The following is a 23,756-nucleotide window of genomic DNA, read 5'->3' on the forward strand; positions in this document are numbered from 1 at the left end:
CCCGCAGCCGCCGCACAGCTCCCGGCCAGCGCCGCTCGGAGCCGGTGCTCCAGCGTCACCGCCGGGCACCTGCAACCCGGGCCGGACGCTCTGTGGGGCTGAGGTAATTGTCTCAGAGTGACAGTGAATACTATCCTGACGCAAAGCAGCCACTCATTGCTCCCCTATCCTCTGCAGTTCCCCCGTTTTCCCAACTCCGGCAGCCACTCTGGGCCCCTGCCCCCAAGCGGGGTCTGCTCTGAAACTCCCCAAGCCCCGGCTCCTCCCGGGCCGCGCGCCGGGCGGGCGGCGCTTCCGCGGCCTCTCGCGTCCCTCTCCGCCGCACCCCGGCCTCCTCAGCCCGCACTCGCCGTTCCCTGCGCCTCCTCGGCTCCCCCAGGCACAGAGTCGCCGCGCACTCGGCGGCTCGCCCGCGCGCACTGCGCTCCGGGCTCCGCGGCGGCATCGGGACCGGCCGCCGACATGCCGCCCGCACGCCTGGCCCCGGAGCGCGCCTTCCCGGAGAAGTGGCCGCCTCGGCAAGGCAGGGCGGCGGCGGCGGCGGCCAGGTGGGGAAGGATGTGCTGGAGGAGGAGGAGGGGGATTCACACGTCTGGGCGAGGGGAGGGGCAGGGCCGCGGCGAGGACCCCCCGACGCCCCCCGCCCGGCCCGCGCCCCGCCCCCCGCCCGCCGGGCGCAGCGGAGCCGCGGGCGGCGCAGGGAGGCGGGCAGCGCCCCGCGCACGCTTCTGCCACCCCCAGAGCCGGCGCGCGCGGCGAGCGCTGGACTAGCGCGCGGCGGGGGCGGGCGGCGAGCCGGCGCGGGCGGCGGCGGGGGCGCAGCTCCGGGGTCCCGATGCCCGAGGGCGCGGCGGCGCTGCCTGGCTGCCGCTGCTGCCCCTGCGGGCCCCGGGCGCGTCTCCGCGGGCGGCGCGGCGTGTGCACCGAGCGAGTGGAGGTATGTGTGGCGGGCGCGGCTGGAGCTGCCGCCGCCGCCGCCGCCGCCGCGCCAGCAGGTCCTAATGCCTGTCACTTCCCAGGACGCTGGCAGCGGCAGCCCGGAGCCCCCGAGCCCTCGGCAGGTTTGCCTGTCCTTCCCCGCGATCTGATTGGATAAAGTGGGGGCTCGACGGTGGCCGACGTGGGACAGTCTGGCTGTGGCAGGGGTCTCGGAAACCATGGGTTATTGCAGTGGCAGGTGCACGCTTATCTTTATCTGTGGCATGCAACTGGTAAGTGACACTTGGGTCCTCTTATTCGGTAATATGCCTTTGAGATAGTGGGGAGGGGAGTGCAGGAGAGGGTCTGCTCTCGATTCGAATGGCAGGAAAAAATAAAAGAGAGAAGGTGACAGATATATAGCCTCTGTCTAAAATTATTTCAAGGAGATGCACTGTGGGGTACAGAAGACGTGAACCTTTTTGCCCCCCTCACCCATTTCTAACCCTCCCAAGACTGCTTGGCAGGTGCAGGTTAAACTTGTGTGTTTAATTTCTTTGAGCACAGCAAGATGTAGCTCTTGGTCTTTTATGCTTTGAATTTCTATTAATGTAACAACGTGATTGCCACGTATAATTTACTACACAGGTGTTAAACAGAGACATATGGGGTTTTTTACTTTTCCTGTGTATGTACTGATTTTGCAGCATTTTTTCGTTTCTTCACTTAGAGGTGTTATTTTTCTTTGAATTTAGTGCCTCATAAGTATAACACTCTTTTTAAAACACCATTTAGGACAAATAGTGTCATTACAGCAGTATGATCTGGAAGCTACTGAGTTTTCAAAGTATGCAGATTGAAGAGAAATACTTAGAGGCACTCAGCAACAGCATCACCGTGGGCTTGAATCAGCAACCTTTCAATCACAATTATTACCTAGAAACCCCGGGAAGATATTCTGACTTACCTTATATGTGCTACTGCTTCGGAAATAGCTGCTGTCTGTTCCCACGGGTGGGGAATTATATGGACTTTGTGACGAGTACACAGTTTTAAAGAGGCAAGGAACCAATAATGGAAAACGTCATGTCTTTGAATTTCACTTCCCTAAGGGCAGTGGAAGGAGGGGCTGAGGAGAGAGTTTAGAGGTGAAAATATAGCACCCTAAGTGGTTAATGTGGGGTAGAGGGTACTTGCCCACTCTTGTCATCAAGTAGTTTTCCTTGGAAAGTATAAATTAATCTGAAAAGTCACCCATATTTCCAACAATTGTTTCATAAAAGTGGAAAGGACTATGAGACGAAGGAGGTTTTTGAGAGTCCAATCAGTAAAGTGTTCAAAAGAACAAGGATTGTAGCAGAAACTGACAGAAGAGTCCCTTCAGTGTTGGTTGTGAAGCCCACAAGTGTTTGTTGTTGTTTTGTTTAATATTTAGCTGAAACAGTGCTTTATGCTGAATATTATCTCTGCATGTTTTTCTTTCCCAAAAAAGTTGTCTGATGATTTTTGATCTGTGAATTATGTACTTTTGCACATGGTTGTAAGAAAAAGAAGATGGAAGTATACGTAAAATGTTGAGAATGCAGCATTTCCTCAATGGTGTGTAAACTAGTTTATTCTTCTGTAGTACAGATTCATATAAGTTTGGCGATAAGGGATTTTTACTCTTCATGATAAAGCTAATCAGGAAAATGGAAAAATTCACTTTGCTAAACCACCTATTAGGCCAAGTATGCCAAAATGTATAAACATTTTCAAAATATTCTTATGTATGAAAAGAATGCATTTGCTGATTCACAGTATGAAAGCATGAAACTGTGAAAATGAGTGGGTGATTAGAGCATCTCGTGCTCTTTTCAATTTTAAAAATGTAATTTAACTTTTAACCATTTAAAATAATGGGGCTTTATTATGGCATATGTAAGTATTTGATGTACAAGGCATTTTATGTGATGAATACAAACTCCTTAAGAATTTCAAATTTATAAAAAAATTTAGAAAACCATCAGTACACTAACAGGACAGCAAAATATGTAAAATAGCAGGATAAATATAAAGTGTTCCATATGTGTGTGTATGTGTGTGTGCAGGCACATGTGTACACGTGCATACATGCAGTGGTGCATTGGGGAGGTGCTACATCACTTATGGAACAGATTCTGAATCATAGCTAAGTTCTCCAACAAAACAGACTTTATTGGTTATAACAAGGGAGTGCTCAATCTAAGCATGTACCCATTGGAATGCTAAGGCGTACTTTATGCTCTAAGAATCATGTGAATTTTTTTCCCATTCAGAGTTTATGTGTCACCAGGCTAATATAATTAGCAGCCATGTTAATGCAGATGCAGAACAAAAAACAAAAGACAAAGAAACCCATTTGGTTTGATAGGGTGATATGACCATACAACCCCAGAGATTCTTGGCAGTTGTTGCTTCTTAGAAATACAGTATGCGATTTTAAATAAAGTAATTATTTAGCTAATTAATAGTTGTAAAGTACTGCCCTAGGAACAATAGGGGGGGTGTATGTATGTTTTTCTTTTCCTCTTGATACATTTTTTTGAAAGAAACCTTTATGTATCTTTGAGCTACAGTGAATGAAGATTGTTTTCTAAGTAAGCCAGCTTTCCAGACTATGTTATTGCTCATGTACCATGGGCTACCATAAAAGTTGCTCCAGTTTTGTGTACTTTTGAAATGTGTATGAGTGTTCCTATGGTACTTGAGCATCTGTATTCTGTAGCTGTACAGAACGATCTTATATTTTTAAAATGAATTCAAACCAGTTATATTCTAAAAGGAAACTTTACAAGGGAACTTTATTAAGATTCAAAGAACATTAATCTTCAATCCTGTAAGTAGAGTTTATGTACTTTAGTTAAATCTAAAGGAGTATTTACATCTACCTCAATTTGCAACTAATCTCAGGAAAGGAGGAAGTCTCTTGGTTTTGTGGGAGTGTAGACCTAATCAGAACAGGCCAATACTTCAGAGAAATTTACTGGCCAGGATTCTGTATCTTTGGTTTTAATCATATTAAATGTGAATTTAATTTATTGTGTGGTAGACAAGTATAGGTAAACATATTCTTTAGAAAATCAGGTTACAAGTTTGTAAAGCAAGGAATCTGAATTTGATACCATAGGAATTGAATGCAAAACTTTCATTTCATAAAAAGGGTCCATCCCTATGTATCAAAAATTAAAATCTTTATAAGCTATATGATTGCACCCACTTCAGATTTTAGACTGATTTCTGTAAAAAGCATGTGATCCCTGGAAACATATTTGCTGGATGTGCAGAATCCAGATTTTAAGCTTATAATCGCAAGAAGGTAATTTTCTTTTTATCATTGTAGCCCCTAATGCTCAGAAAGTGAAGATTTCAGATAGAAAAAGAATTCGTCACTGCATTTTCTGTGGTGGATGTAGTGCTACAGGATGAGGACAATTTAACTTCGTTTTACAACTTTTCAGTAGCTTGCGAAAGAATGTTCAGTTTCTTCTCCAATGTTTGGTTGAATCATAGAGCACTTTCTATAAATGTTGGAAAAATTGCCCTGGTATCTTTTGGTATAGAATCTCTCAGTTATAATATGGAAGAACATAACTTATTTTAGATTGAAAAGACAGCTTTGTTTTCAAGCAAGGGAACTCAAAACCGCCCACATTTTGTACATCAGACACCCATGTGATACAAAGCATGTGTGTCACAAACTATTGAAACAAAAGTCTGGATTTATATTCAACAGATTAACACTTGAAAATGCCAGAATTACCATGTGCTCCTTGAAATACCGCTAACTTGGAGCAGGTGCAACTAACAATTAGGTTAGTACACATGTGTGTGCAGCTGTGTGAAGCAGCACATTTGAAACTTAATTAAGATTGATCCATTACTCTCTCCTGCACAATTACTGAGCTTTTTCAAAGGTACACGTCTATTCAAAACATAGGGTTATGAGAGTAGAGATGGACTAAATAAAAATTATTTATTATAATCATGGAGTATTTTAGCGATGGTGATTGTGTGCAGTGTTTATAATTCTGTTATTTGATTAGTTTTTAGAAAGTAAAGCACTGACAGAGTAGCTTCAAAAGCACAAGTAGAATCTTTTTATTTTCCTGGGAGATTTATTGACAAATTTGATCTTTGAGGGGCGAGTTTAGAACTTTCTCTGCCACAAACTCTCCTGCCAAGAGAAGTTTATATTTTTGATTCAAATGCCATTTATCAGAAAATCTTAAGGTTGTTAACCAATCTGATTCACGAAGAATGAAAATTCCCATTGGATACTTTTGAAACTTATAATGTAGAAATATGCTAGGAGAATGAAAAGTTGTGACTTTCTTTACAATATTTTCTACTTTTGTACCCCAGTGTTGTCACAAGAATGTTTGTACTTGACTCTTCGTTAACTCAACACTGCTTTGCTCTATGGTTTAAAAAAAACAAATACAAAAAGCTAACTTCTTCCTGTGTGGACTCTGCGTCTTAGTTCACAGCGAATGTGGCAACTTCTTTTCTTTCATACACATAACACTTTCACAACCCAAGTTGTGTTGGACTGTTCCCCTGCTTTTTCAAATAAAGGCTTGGATGGGCCGCATCCCCTGTGCAGGGTGCCAGAATCCTTTCTGGCATGGGGCCCATGTGTGGGTAATGGCCCAGAAATGCAAATGAGCATTGCTGTCTCCTCTCTCTCCTATGCTGCTTTACTTTGGGGTCAGATTTTCTACTTTCCCGTCAAGAATTTGAGAATTCACATCAAGGCTTCCTTAACACAGGATGGCTTGACTGTTTGCTCTGCTACTTTTTTTTGTACATATGTGCTTGAGAAAAATAAAATCCCAGACGTGGAAGCATCTTTGCTACTAGTAATATAATATAAAAATTTGGGCACAAATTGCATTACATATTTGTGTATACTACTAATCTCTAAAATTTCAGAGGTTGCATTTGAGTTATGTTATTTGATAGAATTTCAGGCTGCTCAATGTCATTTTTCTATAAGCAATTTTGAAACTAGTATTGCTAATAATAACTGAAACCTGTTTCCTGGTCTAATAACACACAAATGTCAGAAACCAAACATGAACATAGAAAAATATTTTCATTCGTTTTCAACCTATGTAATGAACTCATCATGTGGGTTCTCTTTTGATTGTTGGTTATTTTCAATGTGGTCAATTATAAATAGGGTACAAAGGTTTTAATGTTTAGCAGTAAAATTGAAATCTTGGGATTTGATTATTTTTTATAAACCTTGTCTATGATCTTGTTGAATAATAGTCTTTCTGCTTTTACTTGTTGAACTCTTATTTATTGGAGCATTAAGCCTGTGATTATAAAGTAAATTAAAAATTTCATCACAAAAATTAGAAAGAAGGAAAGGATAGAGGAAAGAGGAATTCAAATATCATTACATTCTTATAATTATATTTATGAAATACATGAAATCTGTTCTTTTTATGTTAATAAAATTAATTAAAAATACAACATATAGGCAGTTAAGACATAATGTATTTAAGTGTACTTTTCCTATCATACAATCATGATAGGAACAAGAAAGGTGTTTACACTTAAATTTTATGGGGTAAGAATAATACCACATAAAACATTTGTTGCTACTATCCCTGTAATGTAAGATTTAGGGATACTTAAAAATTCGAAGGGACAAGATAAAATTGTACTGTATTCTTTCTCCAGTTTAGGGAAGAAAATAAAATTTATAAACTGGTTTTCTGTTCTCTAATATTTCAGATATGTTGTCTCCTGAAAGCAGTCTTTTTCTTTGCTTAAAGTCTAAAACAGGCACTGAGTCTGATGAAGACTTTTTAGCACTTAATTGTATGCAAGCTGTTACCTTTTTTCCCCAGTCTAGAATAGGATTAGCATGGGTTCTAGTCATTTTTACTTTTTCAACTGTTTATGGAATACATTTTATCTTTGATCTCAATTTAAAAACTATCTTTGAAAAGTTACATTTATTTTATGTGCATTTTGAAATGAGTCATTTTAATTTTTTGTATATTTTATATTTCATATGCTTTTAACATATAAACTAGATGTAAAATACTTAACACATATTTGCAAATAATAAAAGCATATAATTTATTGGAAGCTTGTTCAAGGCCAAATGCTAAATGAATATTTTTGTTTATCACTGAATTCTCTCCAATAACCTAATGATGTAGTGTAATATTGATACCCTTATGTGACAGAAGATAAAATGGAGGCCCCAAAAGATGAAGCAACTTTAAGTCACTCCCCTAGTAGGGGATTGAACTTGGATTCAAAGCCAGGTCTGTCCGACCCTGAGCCTGTGCCACTGTGCCTCACCATATCCCTTCCAAGTAACCTGAAGCTGTCAGCATCATATGCTTGTCTTACTAACAAGGGAAGTATCTGCCTGCTAATTCTTTTGAGGTACAGTAGTCAGTACAGGCCTACCCAGACTCCGAGGTCTACTGGTTTGTGAACTAAGGAATCAAAGGATAAGAGGAGAGGCCACCCCCATACAGTAAGTGCCTATTGCTGTACCTACTAGGTATTAAGTGTGCCCAAACTCTGCAAAACTCTTGTATATCCATGCTAGTGAAATAATTCCAGATGGTGCTTCTGTCTTCGTTCAAAGGTGTGACAAAGAATTATAGCTTCTATGCACTTCTAGCTTACTTTTGACTCTATAGATCTGAGAAAATCAGAGAATTTGCACTTTCAATGAGCACACAGATGAATCTTACGCCACCTGTCAGGAACCCAACTTTGGGAAATACTGGCCTAGAATGTAGGTCTTCACTTAATGGTATTGCACTTAATGGTATTGCATGAGTACATGAACCTGTTTTTGAAATTCTTCAGCTCAGCTAGATAATTAGCTCATTTCTTCCTTGGCCTGCTGCTGACATGAAAGAACACTTTTCTTCTGGACCAAGTATGCCTATTTCTGACTTCTGGCTTAGTCACATTCAGAAGTTTAAATAAGAGAAATGGAAGGTCTTTTCACAGCATTCATGATGTTACGATGAATAGAGACGTAGAAGAATCTGAAAGCACCCTTATGCCTGGTAATGCTGGAACAGAATTGGGTCCTTCAACTACATAGCCCCTCATTCTAAATCCATGAAATTGCTTCTCACTGTGCTCAGCATAGCCCAGGGAGAGAGAGGAGGAAATAGGCTAAGAAAATGCTGGTATAGGTTAAAAGTCAGATTGTTCTATATCTAGCCTAATGCTTCTGCATATGCATATGTATATTTATATATTTCTAAGTGGTATTTATTCATTGAAAGATGGGGCAAGTAATTCCTGACCTATTTACCCTAGAAGATGATTAGGAATGTTTAGGGGGAGGATATGTGCTTAAAGTTTGTAATTTTAATTGCTTAAGTTTTCTAAATTGCTCATATAATAAGTATAGGAATTATTATAGGGGTGTTTATATATCATTTGAGCAGTGGCCTTAGTTGCAACAGTGAACTTTTTGTAGAAAAATGTTTTTCTGTCATCAACACACAATCTTACGCTCTGTAGAAATAAGGATAATAGCACTAGGTGCGAATGGTCTGAAATACAGAAACTAATATGCTTGTCTCTCATAATCCCACTTTAAGAATTCATTAAGAATTAAAGGTGGATTCACAAATCTGTCATCATTCTTGTTGAGAATAGCAGTTATAAAATTGTGTTTGGGGGAGCCTAGTCCTGAAAATGTTTTCATAACTAAGAGCTCTTATCCTCTCACCAGCCGCACCTCAGAGTCATGATACCTACTGGAATATAAGCAGATCCATGAGATTCTGTAGTAAAGACACCTGCTAATTCTATTCAGCTTATGAAATATTTGCAAAGTGCTTGCAGTGAACCAAGAAAGTTCTTTTTCTGATGTCCACTATTAATCTTCCATGGAACTAGTATTTTCAGGAACATTTTTCATTGAAATATTACTCTAGGCTAATGATGCAGTCTAAAAGTGAATGTTAAGTAATTATCTAAATAATATTTAAAGACTAAAAATTCAATATAAGGGCGAGTGTTGTTGCATGGTAGATTTAGCAGCCACATAGGATGCCAGCATACCATATTGGACTGCAGGAGTCCTGGCAACTCTGCTTTCAATCCAATTTCCTTCTAATTCACCCTGAGAGGCCAAAGGTGATGGCTCAAGTACATAGGTCCCTGCCACCCACATGGCCTATTTGGCTTGAGTTTGGGATCCTGGCTTTAGCCTGGCTTGGCCCTGACTGTTAGCAGGACTTTGGATGAATGAACCAGTGGATGGAAGACCTCTCTCTGCCCCCTCCCCACTGTTCAACTAGAAGAAAATAAATATATATTTAAAAATACAATATGACACTCTTAAACCTATTAAGCAAGTATGAAACAGATAGTAGCAGACATATATTTTAAAATATCAAAAGTTACCTTATTGATATAAATTAATGGATTACTGTTTTCAGAAGCTTTGCTATTTTTATGTTTACCTAGATTTCTCAGGTTTTTTTTAAAGATTTATTTATTTGAAAGACAGAGTCGGTGGGGGGAGACAGAGAAAGATCAAGATTGAGTTTCCTGAAGTTTTGTTTCAGCCACTGAAACCAAAACCTTTGGTTTGAAATTTAGTCAAGTCCAATTGTGGATGTTGCACAGAGGCTGATGTTTTGCAGTCATTTTGAAAAGATAATGAAACTTGGAAATCCTTGGAGAGGGTGTCTTCAGAAGCACTTTAATTGAAAAGCAGTGGTTGAGAAAACAATGTCTGTATCCTACATCTAAAACCCAACTCACTCTTCCAGAGACACACCCTATATTTTTGCCTTTGTAGGGGGATGGGGAAGAATCCTCATGCTGACTGGTTTTTTAATCAATGCATACACAGTAAAACAGTAACACATTTAAAACCCCTCAACAATGTCAGATTCTTTGGGAACAAATGGGTCTTAGCTTGGAATGAAAGAATCAATGCAGCACACCCTGCTCTTGTTAACAGAAGTCTTTGTGTGTATCTGTGTTATGCTGATTGCACAATGGAATAAGGAGATGTTTCAAATTTTTTAACTGATAGCTGTGTGTTCAGTCATGGAGGAATCAGTGTTATATTTGAACTGTTCACTGGTAAGGAATTCAAAAGGTCCTGATCTAGAGGAACTTTTTGCCATAGGAGGTAGAGGAACTCCCAGAGTATTATGTGTAGGACAGTCTGACACCACTGAGAAACACAAAGCAAGAAGGGCTTCTGCAGCCCTTGAGAGAACAATTCATCCTGCTGCTTTCTATGGACTTGGCCCCAGGAGAAGGGCAGTGCTGACTGCCTTGGAGATGAGCATCACTTTGGTTATGACACTTGCAGTGGTGGAAGGCAGTTTGCTCCCGGGAGTGATTATTCATCCCTGTGGACATAGTGATCTGACTTCACTCTCATTAATCTATGGGAAAGCAATAATGCACCTTACATAAGATGCATATTTAGGTGCTACCTGTTGCTATATTTGATTGTTTTCAGATGCAAGGATGACATTCATGTCTGTTATTGAGAATAGTGAGAGAGCTACATATTTAAAAGTTTTCAAAATTATTGTAAATGTAATAATACAGAAATGGTATGGAAGAAGCTTTGGGTCTCTTTTTTATATTCTTTCTTTTATAAAAAAAATTACAAGTTCTTCTACAAGACTGTGGGGCTGAGAAAAGAAACTCCTGGATATTTAATAGAGCAAGTATGCTTTACTTTACCTAAAGCTTATTGTTTTTAGTTTTATGTGAAGTTGCCTATGGATTCACTAATGAATTTTCTTGAGGATATATTTCTGGTTTTATCAAACACTTTTCTGGGGTGGTCCTTAGGTCTTAGATATTTGGGACAGTGCCTTTCCAGTTTACCATTTGATAGATTGTGCTGTACTAGATTTATTTTTATTTAGAAAAATTGCCTTAAAATCAGGCAAATGGCATAAGTTTAACTTACATTTAGTAAGTGTAAATCCTGCAGCAGCAGTATTTGGAAACATTTAATTATATGCCTCTTTTTATCCTTTTTTATCCTATGTTAAACAGGCCTTTTGGTTTATATTTTCTTTTTATAAGAATGGCTTAGTTATCATTACTACTACTGTACCTATTTTGAGTCAATGTCTGTTAAATATCATAACCTAATATATTAGTTTTCCCCTTAAGATGGGAGAAAGAAATCCTAATGAATTATTTTTAAAGTTTACATAGTAATTTGATGCAGACTTTACACGTATTGGTTATATATTCTGTGTGCTCACTTCTAGTAAACCAGTCTTTTAATTAAATTGTTCATTATATGAATAAAAATTTTACATATAAATAATATCCAGATGTGTGTTGGGGGAGAGAGGAGACTATGTAAAATATTCACCTGGAGTTGGTTCCTAATCTTCAGTGCTTTTACAGTTATGACTATTTTAAGGTCAATGTATTAATGAATGGATGGTGTGAGGAAATTAGGTAATTACTAAATCAGCTTCATCAAGTAGGATTTATGAAATGTCCTTACATGAATAGAGTAATGAATATGTGCTGAATAAATCAAGTCTATATTTCTACCATTTTGTAAATTAAGATATGATCTAACTGAAAGGAATGTCAAGCTGTGTTTTCCATCATAAATCTAATATCTAGTGGTTGTGATAATTAAAGATTAGTAAAATGGCAACCTGATCCTTATTATTTATTTACTTACTAAGCCATACTACTTACTTAATATGTTAGTCACTAAAAGTGTTTTGTTGTCCCCAGTCATTGTGTGTTACAAATAACATTTAATTTTCCTGTAAGTAAGATCAGTGTTTGTTCATGAGCTATAAATGGTGATGTAAACTGGGCCATCGTGGTCCATTTTTTTTGAAATAAGTTAATTCATATCAATTCAATTTCATATTATCTAGCATTATTTAATGCAACTGATGCTATTTTATTCAGATATTCCAAAGTCTGTATTAGATAAGAATATAAATAATGAGTTTTTATATTTCCTGTCTCTATAGTGCTAGTTGTTTACTTTTTTGTGTGTTGTGTACTCTTTTGAGAATCTATAAAAGCTACTCTCTCTCTCATCAGAAATATATTCATACAAATTGATAGTATTCATAAACTGTTGAATCTCAAGACTCAGGTGAAAACTACTACAAATTTATGTTAGGTTTTTTTGTTTTGTTTTGTTTTTTAGTGTTTTGGGTTTTTTTATTTTTGTCTTTCACTTTATCGAGCTTTTGCTTATCAACAATTTTAATTCAATTACTTTGAACTTTGGAAACATTTAGGAGGTTATATATGCATTGATATATGATAATGCATATTATATTGAGACATATGCATGCATGGAAATGTATTTCAGAAAGTTCATACGAATTTGAAATACAGAGTTTACATTGGTACAAAATTTTTCATGCAGAAATCTTTCATAATATGTAAAAATTCATATTGTGCATATTGTGATGAAAATATGTGTGGATTTAAAATTTTTCTGTGCCCAAAAGAACTCATTTCTGTAATCCTTTCTTCCATGATTTTTCTGAAGAATGGTACCAAGTTTGTATTGTGTGTGTGTGTGCACATGTGTATGTGTGTAATGCAGGATATGAGAAGTCAGTATGATTGAGAAATAGAACTAAACTATACTTCCTTTAAGGAAATGGAATACATATAGGTACCTATAATAGAATCATCCTCTATTAGAGAAGTAAGAATAAAGTGCTAAAGTGAATCACAGGAAGAATTAGTTTGATCACTCAATATATGATGGGCTGGTATATGATAAGTAGAACTTCTGTAGCTAGAGGTTGGAGAAAGCAGCACTGTAGGTAGAAGAAATGAGCATCGTATAGTGGTGACAAATCAAGGACTGCATGTACCAAACAATGAAGAGTCAGAACAACTGGCAAGTAAGGGTACTGGAGAGGTGTGGTAGGGAATAGAGAGGGCAAGAATCTGGATCCCACATGGGCTTGAGCACATTTTGAAGGAGTTTGGATCTTACAGGACAGGATATGCATCCCTTTAGATGTTAATTATTGTATTGAATGACCCAAAAGTCCACAGTAGAAAAAAGAAGCAATATAATGGGAGGGTGAGGGCCTGAGGTTTGGCACAAGTCCTGTGGGAAATGTGAGGGCAAAAGCAGCAATAAATTAAGATTGCTAAGTTGCTTTGATGACCTTGCTGAAATCAGATGGCTTGCATTTGTAGGAGAACCAATGATTTCTCCATCAGTACCCAACTTTTTAAAAATTGGAATGAAGTTGCAGAAAATGGAAGTCTTCTTGCTAATTGAACAAAACTAAGGATCTATGAGCACTCTAAAGTGTCTGAGAACAAAATGTCCGATCACAAGCAGGAAAGATTGATGGTGGGAAATAATGATGTCAGCATGGGAAGGGGTAGTTAGTAGCTGAAGCCCTTGGTTGGCCATCAAACCAGGCAGTATTGAGTTACAAGGAAGGGTAGAAGGCAGTGAGCCCCACCTGTTGGAAGAACCATCATTGTGCATTTTGGCTTTATTAAATATGATCAGAAATAAGGGACTGGAGAAGAACCCAGTGAGTAGGTATCAGTGTCGTTCTGGGAATTGTACATGGTTGTGAGAATTACGGGAGATTTGCTTTAAGCAGGAGAGTGGGGCTGCAAAAAATGATTAGAGACAGTCAGAAGGTGGCTGGATCAGGGGTAAGGAGGATCCACTGAAGGACTGGGAATGGTTGTTTAATGAATGTGTGGATAGAATGATGGTGGAAGAAGAAAGGCTTCAGGCAAAGTGTGCTTGCTGGCTTGGGAAAGGTTGCCTTTATGAACTGGTAATTTCTTAATGTGAGAGCTATCTTGTGTATCCTAGGACAGCATCCCTGCCCTGTACTGACCAGATACCAGTGACATACCTCCAGTTGTGACAGCCAGAATGTACCTACACATTGCCAAATTGCAAAACTGTCCTCTTTTTGAGCTCTACTGAGCTAAAACAAGGAGCTGGAAAGAGCATGTAGAAACAACAGAAAGTTTTCTTCTTTAATGGATTATAAGTTGTTCCAAAGACAGCAGATGAATTCAGGAAAGGAAAGAGGAACCTTGACTCTGGACACTGCAGATCTCTGAGAGTTCTCACCCTCTGTACTGGGGTTCTGGGTCAGAATGATCTGGGCCTTTCTCCAAAGTCAGCACCAGCTCCCTGTCCCTCGTCTCCTTGACCTGTGGAAACAGAATTTTTGGGGAAGCAGCCTAGCCATCTAGACATTCTGAATAGTGTCCAGATGATTCTGGTGTGTTTCTAAGCCAGTAGTAAATGAGGAGTGGTGGTGAGTGGATTAATCACTCTGAAGATCTGGGGAAAGCAGGATGAAAGAAGGAGTTTGGAGGTAGGTTGACACACACATTAAGTGAGAGGGGTGCTGAGTAAGCATTTGTGGGAATATTGACTAGAGAGGCAGTGTTGAATCTAAATTTATTTGAAAGCTACTTTTTATGGCCAATTATGGGCTCAACCAAGCCCTTAGCATTCTTGGCTGCTTTGCTCAGTTTAGTTTGAGCCAGGTGGATTTTATCTAAGACCGAGTGAATGTCACCTTTCCTTTAGTGGCAGAAAAGACTGCTGATGACTGTTTGCCACTTTTAACTTTTCTTCTTACAAATGTGGTATTCTGTTAAAATGTGCATAAGATATGTTTCTTCATGAATGGTCTTCAGAATGATTTTAGATAAGGAATGCATATTATTTAGGAGATAGATATGTAATTATTTATAGAAAGTGAAATAGTTTTTCCAGAATGTGAGAAGTTTTAGGTAAAATTATGAGTTTTTTTAGATGATGGAATATTTGCACAAGGGTGAAGAATGGGACCTGGCATTGTAGTGCAACAGGTTAAGCTGCTGCCTCAACACCAACATCCCATACGGGGGGCCAGTTCGAGTCCCAGCTGTTCCACCTGTGATCCAGCTCCCTGCTAATGTATCTGGAAAAGCAGTGGAGGATGGCCCAAATCCTTGGGCCCTTGTACCTGTGTAGGAGACCAAGATAGAGTTCTAGGCTCCTGACTGTGGCCTGGCGCACCCCGGCTGTGGTCATTTTGGGAGTGAACCAGTGGGTAGTAGAATTTCTCTGTCTCTGTCTCTCTCTCTCTCTGTAACTCTGCCTTTCAAACAAATAAATAAGTATTTTTAAGAAGTTAAGAATGAGATTGTAAATGAAAATAATTTTTCCAGAATCCAAATAATTTAGATACTTTTCCCTGCTCTTACAGAGACACATTCACACACACACACACACACACTTATAATCACTGTCCTTCAGAAATTAAAAAAAATCTTGAAGCTATTAATAGTCCTTAAATGATTTCCCACACCCCAAAACATTCAATGGCTATTCTGATATTTGATATTCTCATTCCCCAGAAAGCTCAGTTATTGCCAAAGACGTACTGCAAAACATTTTTAAAATGATCCTGTCTTGTGTGTAGTTTTTCCTGATCCTACTATACTTTTTTGGGTAACAGCTTTTTGATGAACCGTCATTTGCATGCCTGGAGTTAAGGGAATGAATTGCATGACTTTTGACTTTTGAGAATTGTTTAATTATTGTTATTTTTTGAAATATGTGGTGGGGAGAGAGAAAGAGAGAGATCTTCCCTCTGCTGGTTCACTCCCCAAAATGCCCACAATGACCAGGGTTGGTCTAGGATGAAGCTAAGAGCATAGAACTGCAACTGGGTCTCCTACATGGGTTATAGAAGCCCAAGTACTTTAGCCATTACCTTGTGTTCAGCCTCTCTGAATGTACATTTATTTGCATTGGAACCCAGACACTCCAATATGGGACGTGGGCATCCCAAGCAGCATCTTCACCATGTACCACCGTGCTTTCCAGGACTTCTTGAAGGTCTTTTTAGATGGATGGTTTCAGGTTTAAATCATTCATTTTGAAATTTCTTTTCTCTGGAAGAGCCTATCTAGAAGGTGCTTTTTCAGCTTCATTGTTACATGGAGAGGAATTCATGGATCACCTTATGCATTTATCTCTAAGACAGAATAGGAAAAAATGGCAGCAGCTGGGGCAAGAACAAGCAATGAAACAAAGGAAAAACTTAATAAGTGTGAAACTAAATGCAGGTGAAGCTTTTCTTATTTGCAGTTATGTGTAATCCTCCAAAGTTATCCTCCAAAAATGTCCTCTGAAAGCCCAAGTGGCTGTGAGGGATGAGTGTGTGCGTGTGTGTGTGTGTGTTGGGTGTAGAATAGGAGCAAGAATTAGAATAAAAAATGATGCTGTCCATAGGTGTTAGCTTAGGTGTTCTGGATATATGAAGAGAAATGGGTTCACTTGATTACGTTGTGGATGTGCTGGGCTTTCAGCAGGACTTTTTGCCAGGTAATCTATAGTACTAGTTGTGAAAAGTAGGAATCTTCCATGTGTATGTCTCCTATAAAACATGAATGCACATTATGAAATGGAGGTGGATAATGGAGGAGAATGTTGTATTCCGTTTATACTAGTAGAGGTTTAGGTAGGCCAGATTGCAATTATCCCCCCCCCCCCCCAATCCCTGGAATTTAGCCAGGACACACATTAGTGCATTCTACTTTCTGTCTAGTCTAATTAAAGGATTGTTGAGAACCACGAAAGTTGGCTGACTTGCAAAATCAGTGCTTGCTAAAGTTTGTAAGTTATAAGTGCTTAACAATATGACCTGGTTTTTATGCTGGGGTCATCTTATTAATTAAAGCTTGCCAATTATCTAATTAGAAAATACAGTCTGAACTGAGTCTGGAGGATTTCCAGCCTTACTTGTTAATGTAAAGAAGAGTAGAAAGAATAGCTCTCAATTAAAGTAAAATGATGGAAAACTAGGTTCCAGACATGTCTTCAGAGATACTCCATACCAGCGGAGTAATTATTTAAGATGCACTTCCAGTAAAGAGACATTAAAGGGACACCCGTAAGTTAGCTTTTAAAGGTAGAAATCTGTGCCAGTACCCAAATTAGCTCCTAGACTAGAATGGAAAGCTGGAAAGCAGAAGCAACTCTACCGACTTAAGGTAAAGAGTTGGCTCATGGCTTTGGACATTATGCCTTATTTTTTCAGCTCAAATAGTATTTTGTCCAAATAGCAGAAAAAGAAGGAACAGTTTGATATGATTTCAGATTGTTATCTGACACTTTGAAATATATTTTCCTCAGGAAAAAAGAGTAGATAAAATATTCTGTGTATTTTCTAAAGGTAAGGTCCTGGAACTGGATGTGCTGTTTTAAGTCTTTAATAGCCCTGAGTTTAGTTGTCATCAGCATCTTTATAATCATACCAAGCTTAGAACAGTGTTGCATCTAAAAATAATTTCTCAAAATGTTCTATTAAGCCTCAGCTACAAGTTACCTGCCAGATGAAGCAAAAAAGTATTAAGTATATTGTGGTAATTAGTAGACTGTCTAAAATGTAATGTATAGGAGTGCAACTGACATTTTGAGATTCCATGATTGTTTACAGCCCTTGTCTCTACTGTTAAGAAAAAGTGTATTTTCCCCCCTCAAACTATTTGTTGAACTCTTTACTTACTGTAGGATTAATTTTATGAGTATAAAGTAAACTGAAAAGAGATCTTTGTAAAAATTAAGAATGGGAATAGAAGAGCAAGGAGGAAGAAAGTTGGGAATGCAGACAGAAGGGAGGGTAGGGTGGGAAGATCACTGTGTTCCTAAATCTATATATATGAAATGCATGAAATATGTATACTTTAAATAAAATATTTTAAAAAGTATATTGTCTGCTTAGACAATGGGAGTATAGCAAAAAAGTATTGAAAGAGCACAAAAGGAGTGTGGCCAATCCAAAGGAGAATGAGTGAATGACAAAGAATTAATTCATCATTGTCTCTCATTCTCCTGCTTAAGTAGCTGAAATGAACTCTTAGTGTTTATATAAAGTACCAGTTTATATAAAGTTTATATTGGTACAAAGAGAAATAAAATAATATATCTGTTTACAATGCAACCAAACAAAGCGTGTAATTTCTGTTGGAATTTTAAAATAGAACACAGTTTTATAAGTAATACTACTCAGTTCAGTAGATGTTTGTTGGAGAATGAGTTTGCCATGCAAGTGGCAGTGGACAGGGTGTACAGAACTAACTAGCACCCATTCTCTGCCTCTCCATGCTGAGCGTTCAGATGCTTTACAACTGAGTAAACCAGACCAGAATCTAAATGGCCATGCCAGACCAGCACGGAGTTTAATTTGTGAGCTGACCAGAGCTGTATTTATTTATTATTTTGTAATTGAATTGAGTTCTTAAAATTTAATGCTTTCTTTAAAATGGATGGAATTTTGTTGCCAACCCTTTGCTATTTAGCCATATCCCTCAACAATTATTTCATGTAAAGTCTATGGGAGATGCCGTCTAATATCAGATTTAAAATATTATTTATAATTATTTTTCTGTAACACACTCATAGTATGACATATCAAGCAAATGGTAAATTTCAGGCTTCACAAAGGAAGCTATTAGAACAAATATATCAAAAACCATAGGGAAGAGACATTCTAGCTGTTTCACTGTGATTTGGCCTCAGAAATGGAACAGCTGATGGTTTACACCAATCACACTGTTTAGGATTTATTTGAGCCATTGCTGTTGTGTTTTAATGAGCAATGTAAATTGTCATCCAATCACATGTGGCTAGATCATTATACAAATTGACAGTCTAGAAGAGAATAAAGAACACTGACATGACAAGGTTTGTGGTAGAAGTGAGGCATTTGTCTAGCCAATGGGTGTTTATATATCTATATTGTCCATTTTTTCTTATCAATGAGAAATTGAAATAATGTAACAATTTAACGAAATATGGTTCCTTGATATTGTCCTTCACTGCATTATGTCACTTTTAGTTTGGAAGATGAAAGCAGCTGGTGTCAAGTCAGGTGCTGATAGTACTAGTGTTGATATAAGATGCTGTTCAAATGGATAGTGTAAAGGGAATCATTGTCCCCTTGATTTTATCATGCTGGCTCTAAAATTTATTTTTTTGACCTGACATTTGACTTTTTGTTATGCTAGGAGATTTGGAAATCGCAAAGGTAGGCAGCTGCATCTTACATACAGATGTAGATCCTGTAACATTATCTCACAAATCCTGCAGTCACTATTAGAGGTCTTTGTAAGTAGAAAGAACAATATTGTACAACAACAGGTAGTTATTGTTTTATACTCTTTAGAGAGGCCCATATTTTTAATCCACTATGAGCCTGTGGAGAAAAATCACGGATAGATGGTTGGGGCTAGGAATAGGCCGTGGGAGGATGAGGAAGACATTAAGTTCAAAAGTACTGTTTACCTTTAAGGTCTTCTTAACCCTTGTATGTGGATATGAATGAAATGATTTTTGAATGCTGTAATATTTCAAGGATTTGTCTTAAAATTGGAATGAGTAAATGGAATAGACTATTTGAAAACCAAGGAAAACAGAAGTCAATTATTATGTGTAGTTGAATTTAAAAAAAAAAAATTGGACAGGCAGAGTTAGACAGAGAGAGAGAGAGAGAGAGATTGAGAGAGAGAGAAAGGTCTTCCTTTTCCGTTGGTTCACCCCCCAAATGGCCACTACGGCCGGCGTGCTGCGTAGATCTGAAGCCAGGAGCCAGGTGCTTCTCCTGGTCTCCCATGCGGGTGCAGGGCCCAAGGCCTTGGGCCATCCTCCACTGCACTCCTGGGCCACAGCAGAGAGCTGGACTGGAAGAGGAACAACCGGGACAGAATCTGGCGCCCCAATCGGGACTAGAACCTGGGGTGCCGGCACTGCAGGTGGAGGATTAGCCAAATGAGCTGTGGTGCTGGTCCTTAAATAAGTTTTAAATAATGATAAATTTTCTTTTTATAATGAGAATGTTTTATTGAAAATAAATAAACTCTTAAGATAAACTAGCTCTTTCAAAATTGTTTGAAAAAGTAAGAACCATTGCTTTGAAGTATTAATTTGCATCTGGTTACCACATTTAGTACGATACTGTGTCTTGGCAAATGATTTACACAAATGCAATAAGTCTTTGCAGTGAGGTGGCTGGAAAAAAAAATACTCCTAGACTTCCAACAACTTATTTTTTAAAGATTCACTTATTTATTTGAAAGTCAGAGTTACACAGAGAGAGAAGGAGAGGCAGAGAGAGAGAGAGAGAGAGATCTTCCATCTGCTGGTTCACTGCCCACGAGAGAGAGAGAGAGAGAGAGAGAGAGAGAGAGAGAGAGATCTTCCATCTGCTGGTTCACTGCCCACGTGGCTGCTACAGCCAGAGCTGCATCGATCCAAAGCCAGGAGCCAAGAGCTTCTTCCTGGCTTCTCATGCAGGTGCAGGGGCCCAAGCACTTTGGCCATCTTCTGCTTTCCCAGGCCATAGCAGAGAGCTGTATGAGAAGAGGAGCAGCGGGCCTTGAACTGGCGCCCATATGGGACGCTGGCACTGCAGGCGGCAGCTTTACCCACTATGCCGCAGTGTTGGCTCCCTGACAACTTATTTTTATGTCTCTTTTGTATCCTGTTCTTTTCTTGCTACAAATAGCTCCAGACATTTTTGAAGGTCATGTTCTCTGTTATCCTTAAGTTTTGCCATTGGAATCATTCTGGAATTGATAAAATATTTGGTCAATATTTATTGAATATGTACAATGGAACTTGTACAGAGATTGGTGTTGTGGAATACAAGGAAAGAAGATAGAATATGGAACTTCTAATCTGCTCATCAATATTAGAGAGATAGTATTATCTAATGGAAAGTTCATTGATAATGGTAGGTCTAGTTGAGTATTAGAAAATGGATAAATCAAGTTTATTTAACATCACAGCTGGGAAGAGAGGCATGAGGTTGGGCCAATCTGAGCATGATCCTCTTGTTTAGACTGAAATATTTAAAGTATTTGTGGAAGTGTAATGAGAGTGATGAATGATTAGTTGAGTAAGATTATGAATTTTAGAGTATAATGTAGTTTCTAAAAGCTTAGCCACTTGAATGAGATTCACAAACCCTGGTTCCTTAATTTATGTTACCTTGCACAAATTGCTCAAACTTCTCTGAGCCTCAGTTTATTAATCTGTCAAATGAGACTGATAATATATATCTCATAGAACTGTTGGAAAAATCAAAGTAGTTAATACATGTAACATACTTCGAGCAGTCACTGGTGCCTGTTTAACACTCAGTAATTGCTATTTATTTTGTTATTATGAAATTTTGAAATCTGGAAAAGGATCCTAATTTTAAATGATAAGCAATATGTAGCTATAATCATTTTCTTTTTATAATGAAATGTTTAAGGGAAAGTAGGTAGAAAATACAGGACCATTTCAAATGGAAGAAAGCTGTAGTCAAGGTATGTTAGGAAATACAGTCCTTCATTAGTATTCTTGGGGGAAGTTTGATCTACAACCCCCCACAGATACCAAATTCTGAGGATTCCCAAGTCTTTATATAAAATGTTTTAGAATTTTCATAATACCTGTACTCATTAGCCTGTATACTTTTAATCATCTCTACATTGCTTATAATACCTAATTCAATGCAACTGCTGTGTGAATAGTTGATTACACTGTATTGCTTAGGGGATAATGACAAGAGGAAAAAGGTCAATACGTGTTCAATACAGACAGTTTTTCATGTTTTTTATTACTATTATTTGTTGAATTCACAGATTCAGCACCCTTAGATACAGGGAGCTGGCTGTATCTGGTTGTAAAATAATGAAAATCTTGCACAAAGCCATTGAGTTATACAAACAAAAGGCTGTATTTTCATTACAAAGTGCTTCAGGTATGAAGAAATGGAATTTTGGTGCTGGCTTGCATCATGTGGTAAGAGTGAAAAGACAGAGTAGACATCTGGTAATTGTAATTGCTGTATGTGCTGGCAGATGGATAGGTTGATAGAGTAGTTGGGAGGATGCTTCCTCAGCATTCTTAAGGACAGAGGGGAAGGGTGGCATTACTGTTGGGAGGCAATCCAGTTGGAAAAGGGAAACCAGTTAAGTGAGAAAGACAGGGAGCTTGTCTTGAACTCTTTTGCTCTAAAGTGAAAACAGTAGTGGTGGTGGAAATATCCCCAGGCTAGTGCTGAATCCGTTTAGTGTTCAAGGTTAGCAACTGAGGCTAATTGGAAACAGGAAATGTGCTAGAGACTGCATTTTCAGATACCACTCATGGGAGGGCTTTGGAGAGAAGGAATGGCTACTACTTGGAGTAGCTAGAGAAGAGCCAGGTAGTGTATCATCAGGGGATTGCACGGAAGTATAAAGAAGGAGCAATCAGGAGGGTAAAGCACTGGAGAGAAAATAAAGGGAGCAGGAGGGCTGTCCCATGTGGGCACCAGATTGGGTTCTGGCTGCCCAACCCCGACTTTTTTTTTTTTAAAGATTTATTTATTTACTTGAAAGTCAGAGTTACACAGAGAAGGAGAGGCAGAGAGAGAGGGAGAGAGGGAGAGAGGGAGAGAGGGAGAGAGAGAGAGAGAGAGAGGTCTTTCATCCGCTGGTTCACTCCCTAGTTGGCTGCAACGGCTGCAGCTGTGCCGATCCAAAGCCAGGAGCCAGGATCCTCCACCGGGTCTCCCACATGGGTGCAGGGGCTCAAGGACTTGGACCATCTTCTGCTGCTTTTCCATGGCATAGCAGAGAGCTGGATTGGAAGTGGAACAGCCGGGACTCAAACTGGTGCCCATGTGTGATGTTGGCACTGCAGGCGGCGGCGTTACCTGCTGCGCCACAGCGCTGGTCCCCTGCCCAACCTCTGATCCAGCTTTCTGCTGGTGCACCTGGGAGGGTGGCAGAGTATGGCCCATGTGCTTGGGCCCCTCAAGCACATGGGAGACCTGGAAGAAGCTCATGGTTCCTGGCTTTAGCCTGGCACAGCCCCAGCCACTGTGGGCATTTGGGGAGTGAGCCAGCAAATGGAGGATCTCTCTGTGACTTTGACTTCTAAATCAATGAATAAATCTTACAAAATAGAAAGAAAAGCATTTGATTTTGAAACTAAGTTTTCAGTAAAGCAGTTTCATTACAATGGTAGAAGTCAATGTGAGGGTTTAGGACGAAGTAGGTATTAGGGAATGGAGGCATTTTTAAAAATATTTATTTAAAAGTTAGAGTGACAGGGGAAGAGAGAGCAAGATAAAGAATGGAGGGAAGAAAGAGAGGGAAAGAGAGAGAGAGATTTTTCCATCTACTAGTTAAATGCCAACAACAGCCAGGGCTGGGTCAGGCCGAAACCTGGAGCCTGGAGCTTCAACTGGATCTTTCTCATGTGGCATGGACCTTAGTACCTGAGCCATCACCTGCTGCTTCCAGTGGTGTGTATTAGTAGGAAGCTTGGTCAGAAGTGGAAGTGGGACTCAATTCCAGTCAATCTGATATGGGATGTGGTATCCCAAGTGGGGGCTTAACCCCTGCACCATATGTCCCTCCCATAGGCCTCTCCTTTTAGAAGTTAAGAAAAATACTAAACTGAGAGGTGGTATTCTTGGGATTTTATTCTGAATTTTCAGTTAACTGCACGATCTTTGATGGTTTGTCTGTAACCATTAGAATTTATTTACAACTAACTGATAGTATGTATTTTTCATTTAGGAATCACATTTGAACTTGTGACCATGTTAATGTGTATAGAAAGACAACATGTAGTGGGGATCCTGGAAAGAAGTAGAGGAGTACCTGAGCATCCAGGCAAATGGATCTCACAAAGTGCATGAGCTAAGAAATACGCTCATGCCCCTCATCAATAAGCAGGGACCATAGGCCTTAACTGGAAGTCTTATTCTTAGACTGAAACTAATGTATATGAACACAATTAC

The 23,756-nt window shown here is 39.2% G+C and overlaps 1 protein-coding gene across 1 annotated transcript in view; it reads left to right on the plus strand.

Moving 5' to 3' along the window:
* The first annotated feature begins 1,023 nt into the window (after window positions 1-1,023).
* NKAIN2 (sodium/potassium transporting ATPase interacting 2) overlaps window positions 1,024-23,756 on the plus strand; it is a 1,221,663-nt gene continuing 1,198,930 nt past the window's right edge. Inside the window, exon 1 of the mRNA XM_062187703.1 lies at window positions 1,024-1,211. Coding sequence (XP_062043687.1) covers window positions 1,158-1,211 — 54 coding nt within the window. The 5' untranslated portion in view covers window positions 1,024-1,157. The remainder of the gene's footprint in view (window positions 1,212-23,756) is intronic.

The sequence above is a fragment of the Lepus europaeus genome, chromosome 3 (assembly GCF_033115175.1).
Source record: "Lepus europaeus isolate LE1 chromosome 3, mLepTim1.pri, whole genome shotgun sequence".
Classification (NCBI taxonomy): domain Eukaryota; kingdom Metazoa; phylum Chordata; class Mammalia; order Lagomorpha; family Leporidae; genus Lepus; species Lepus europaeus.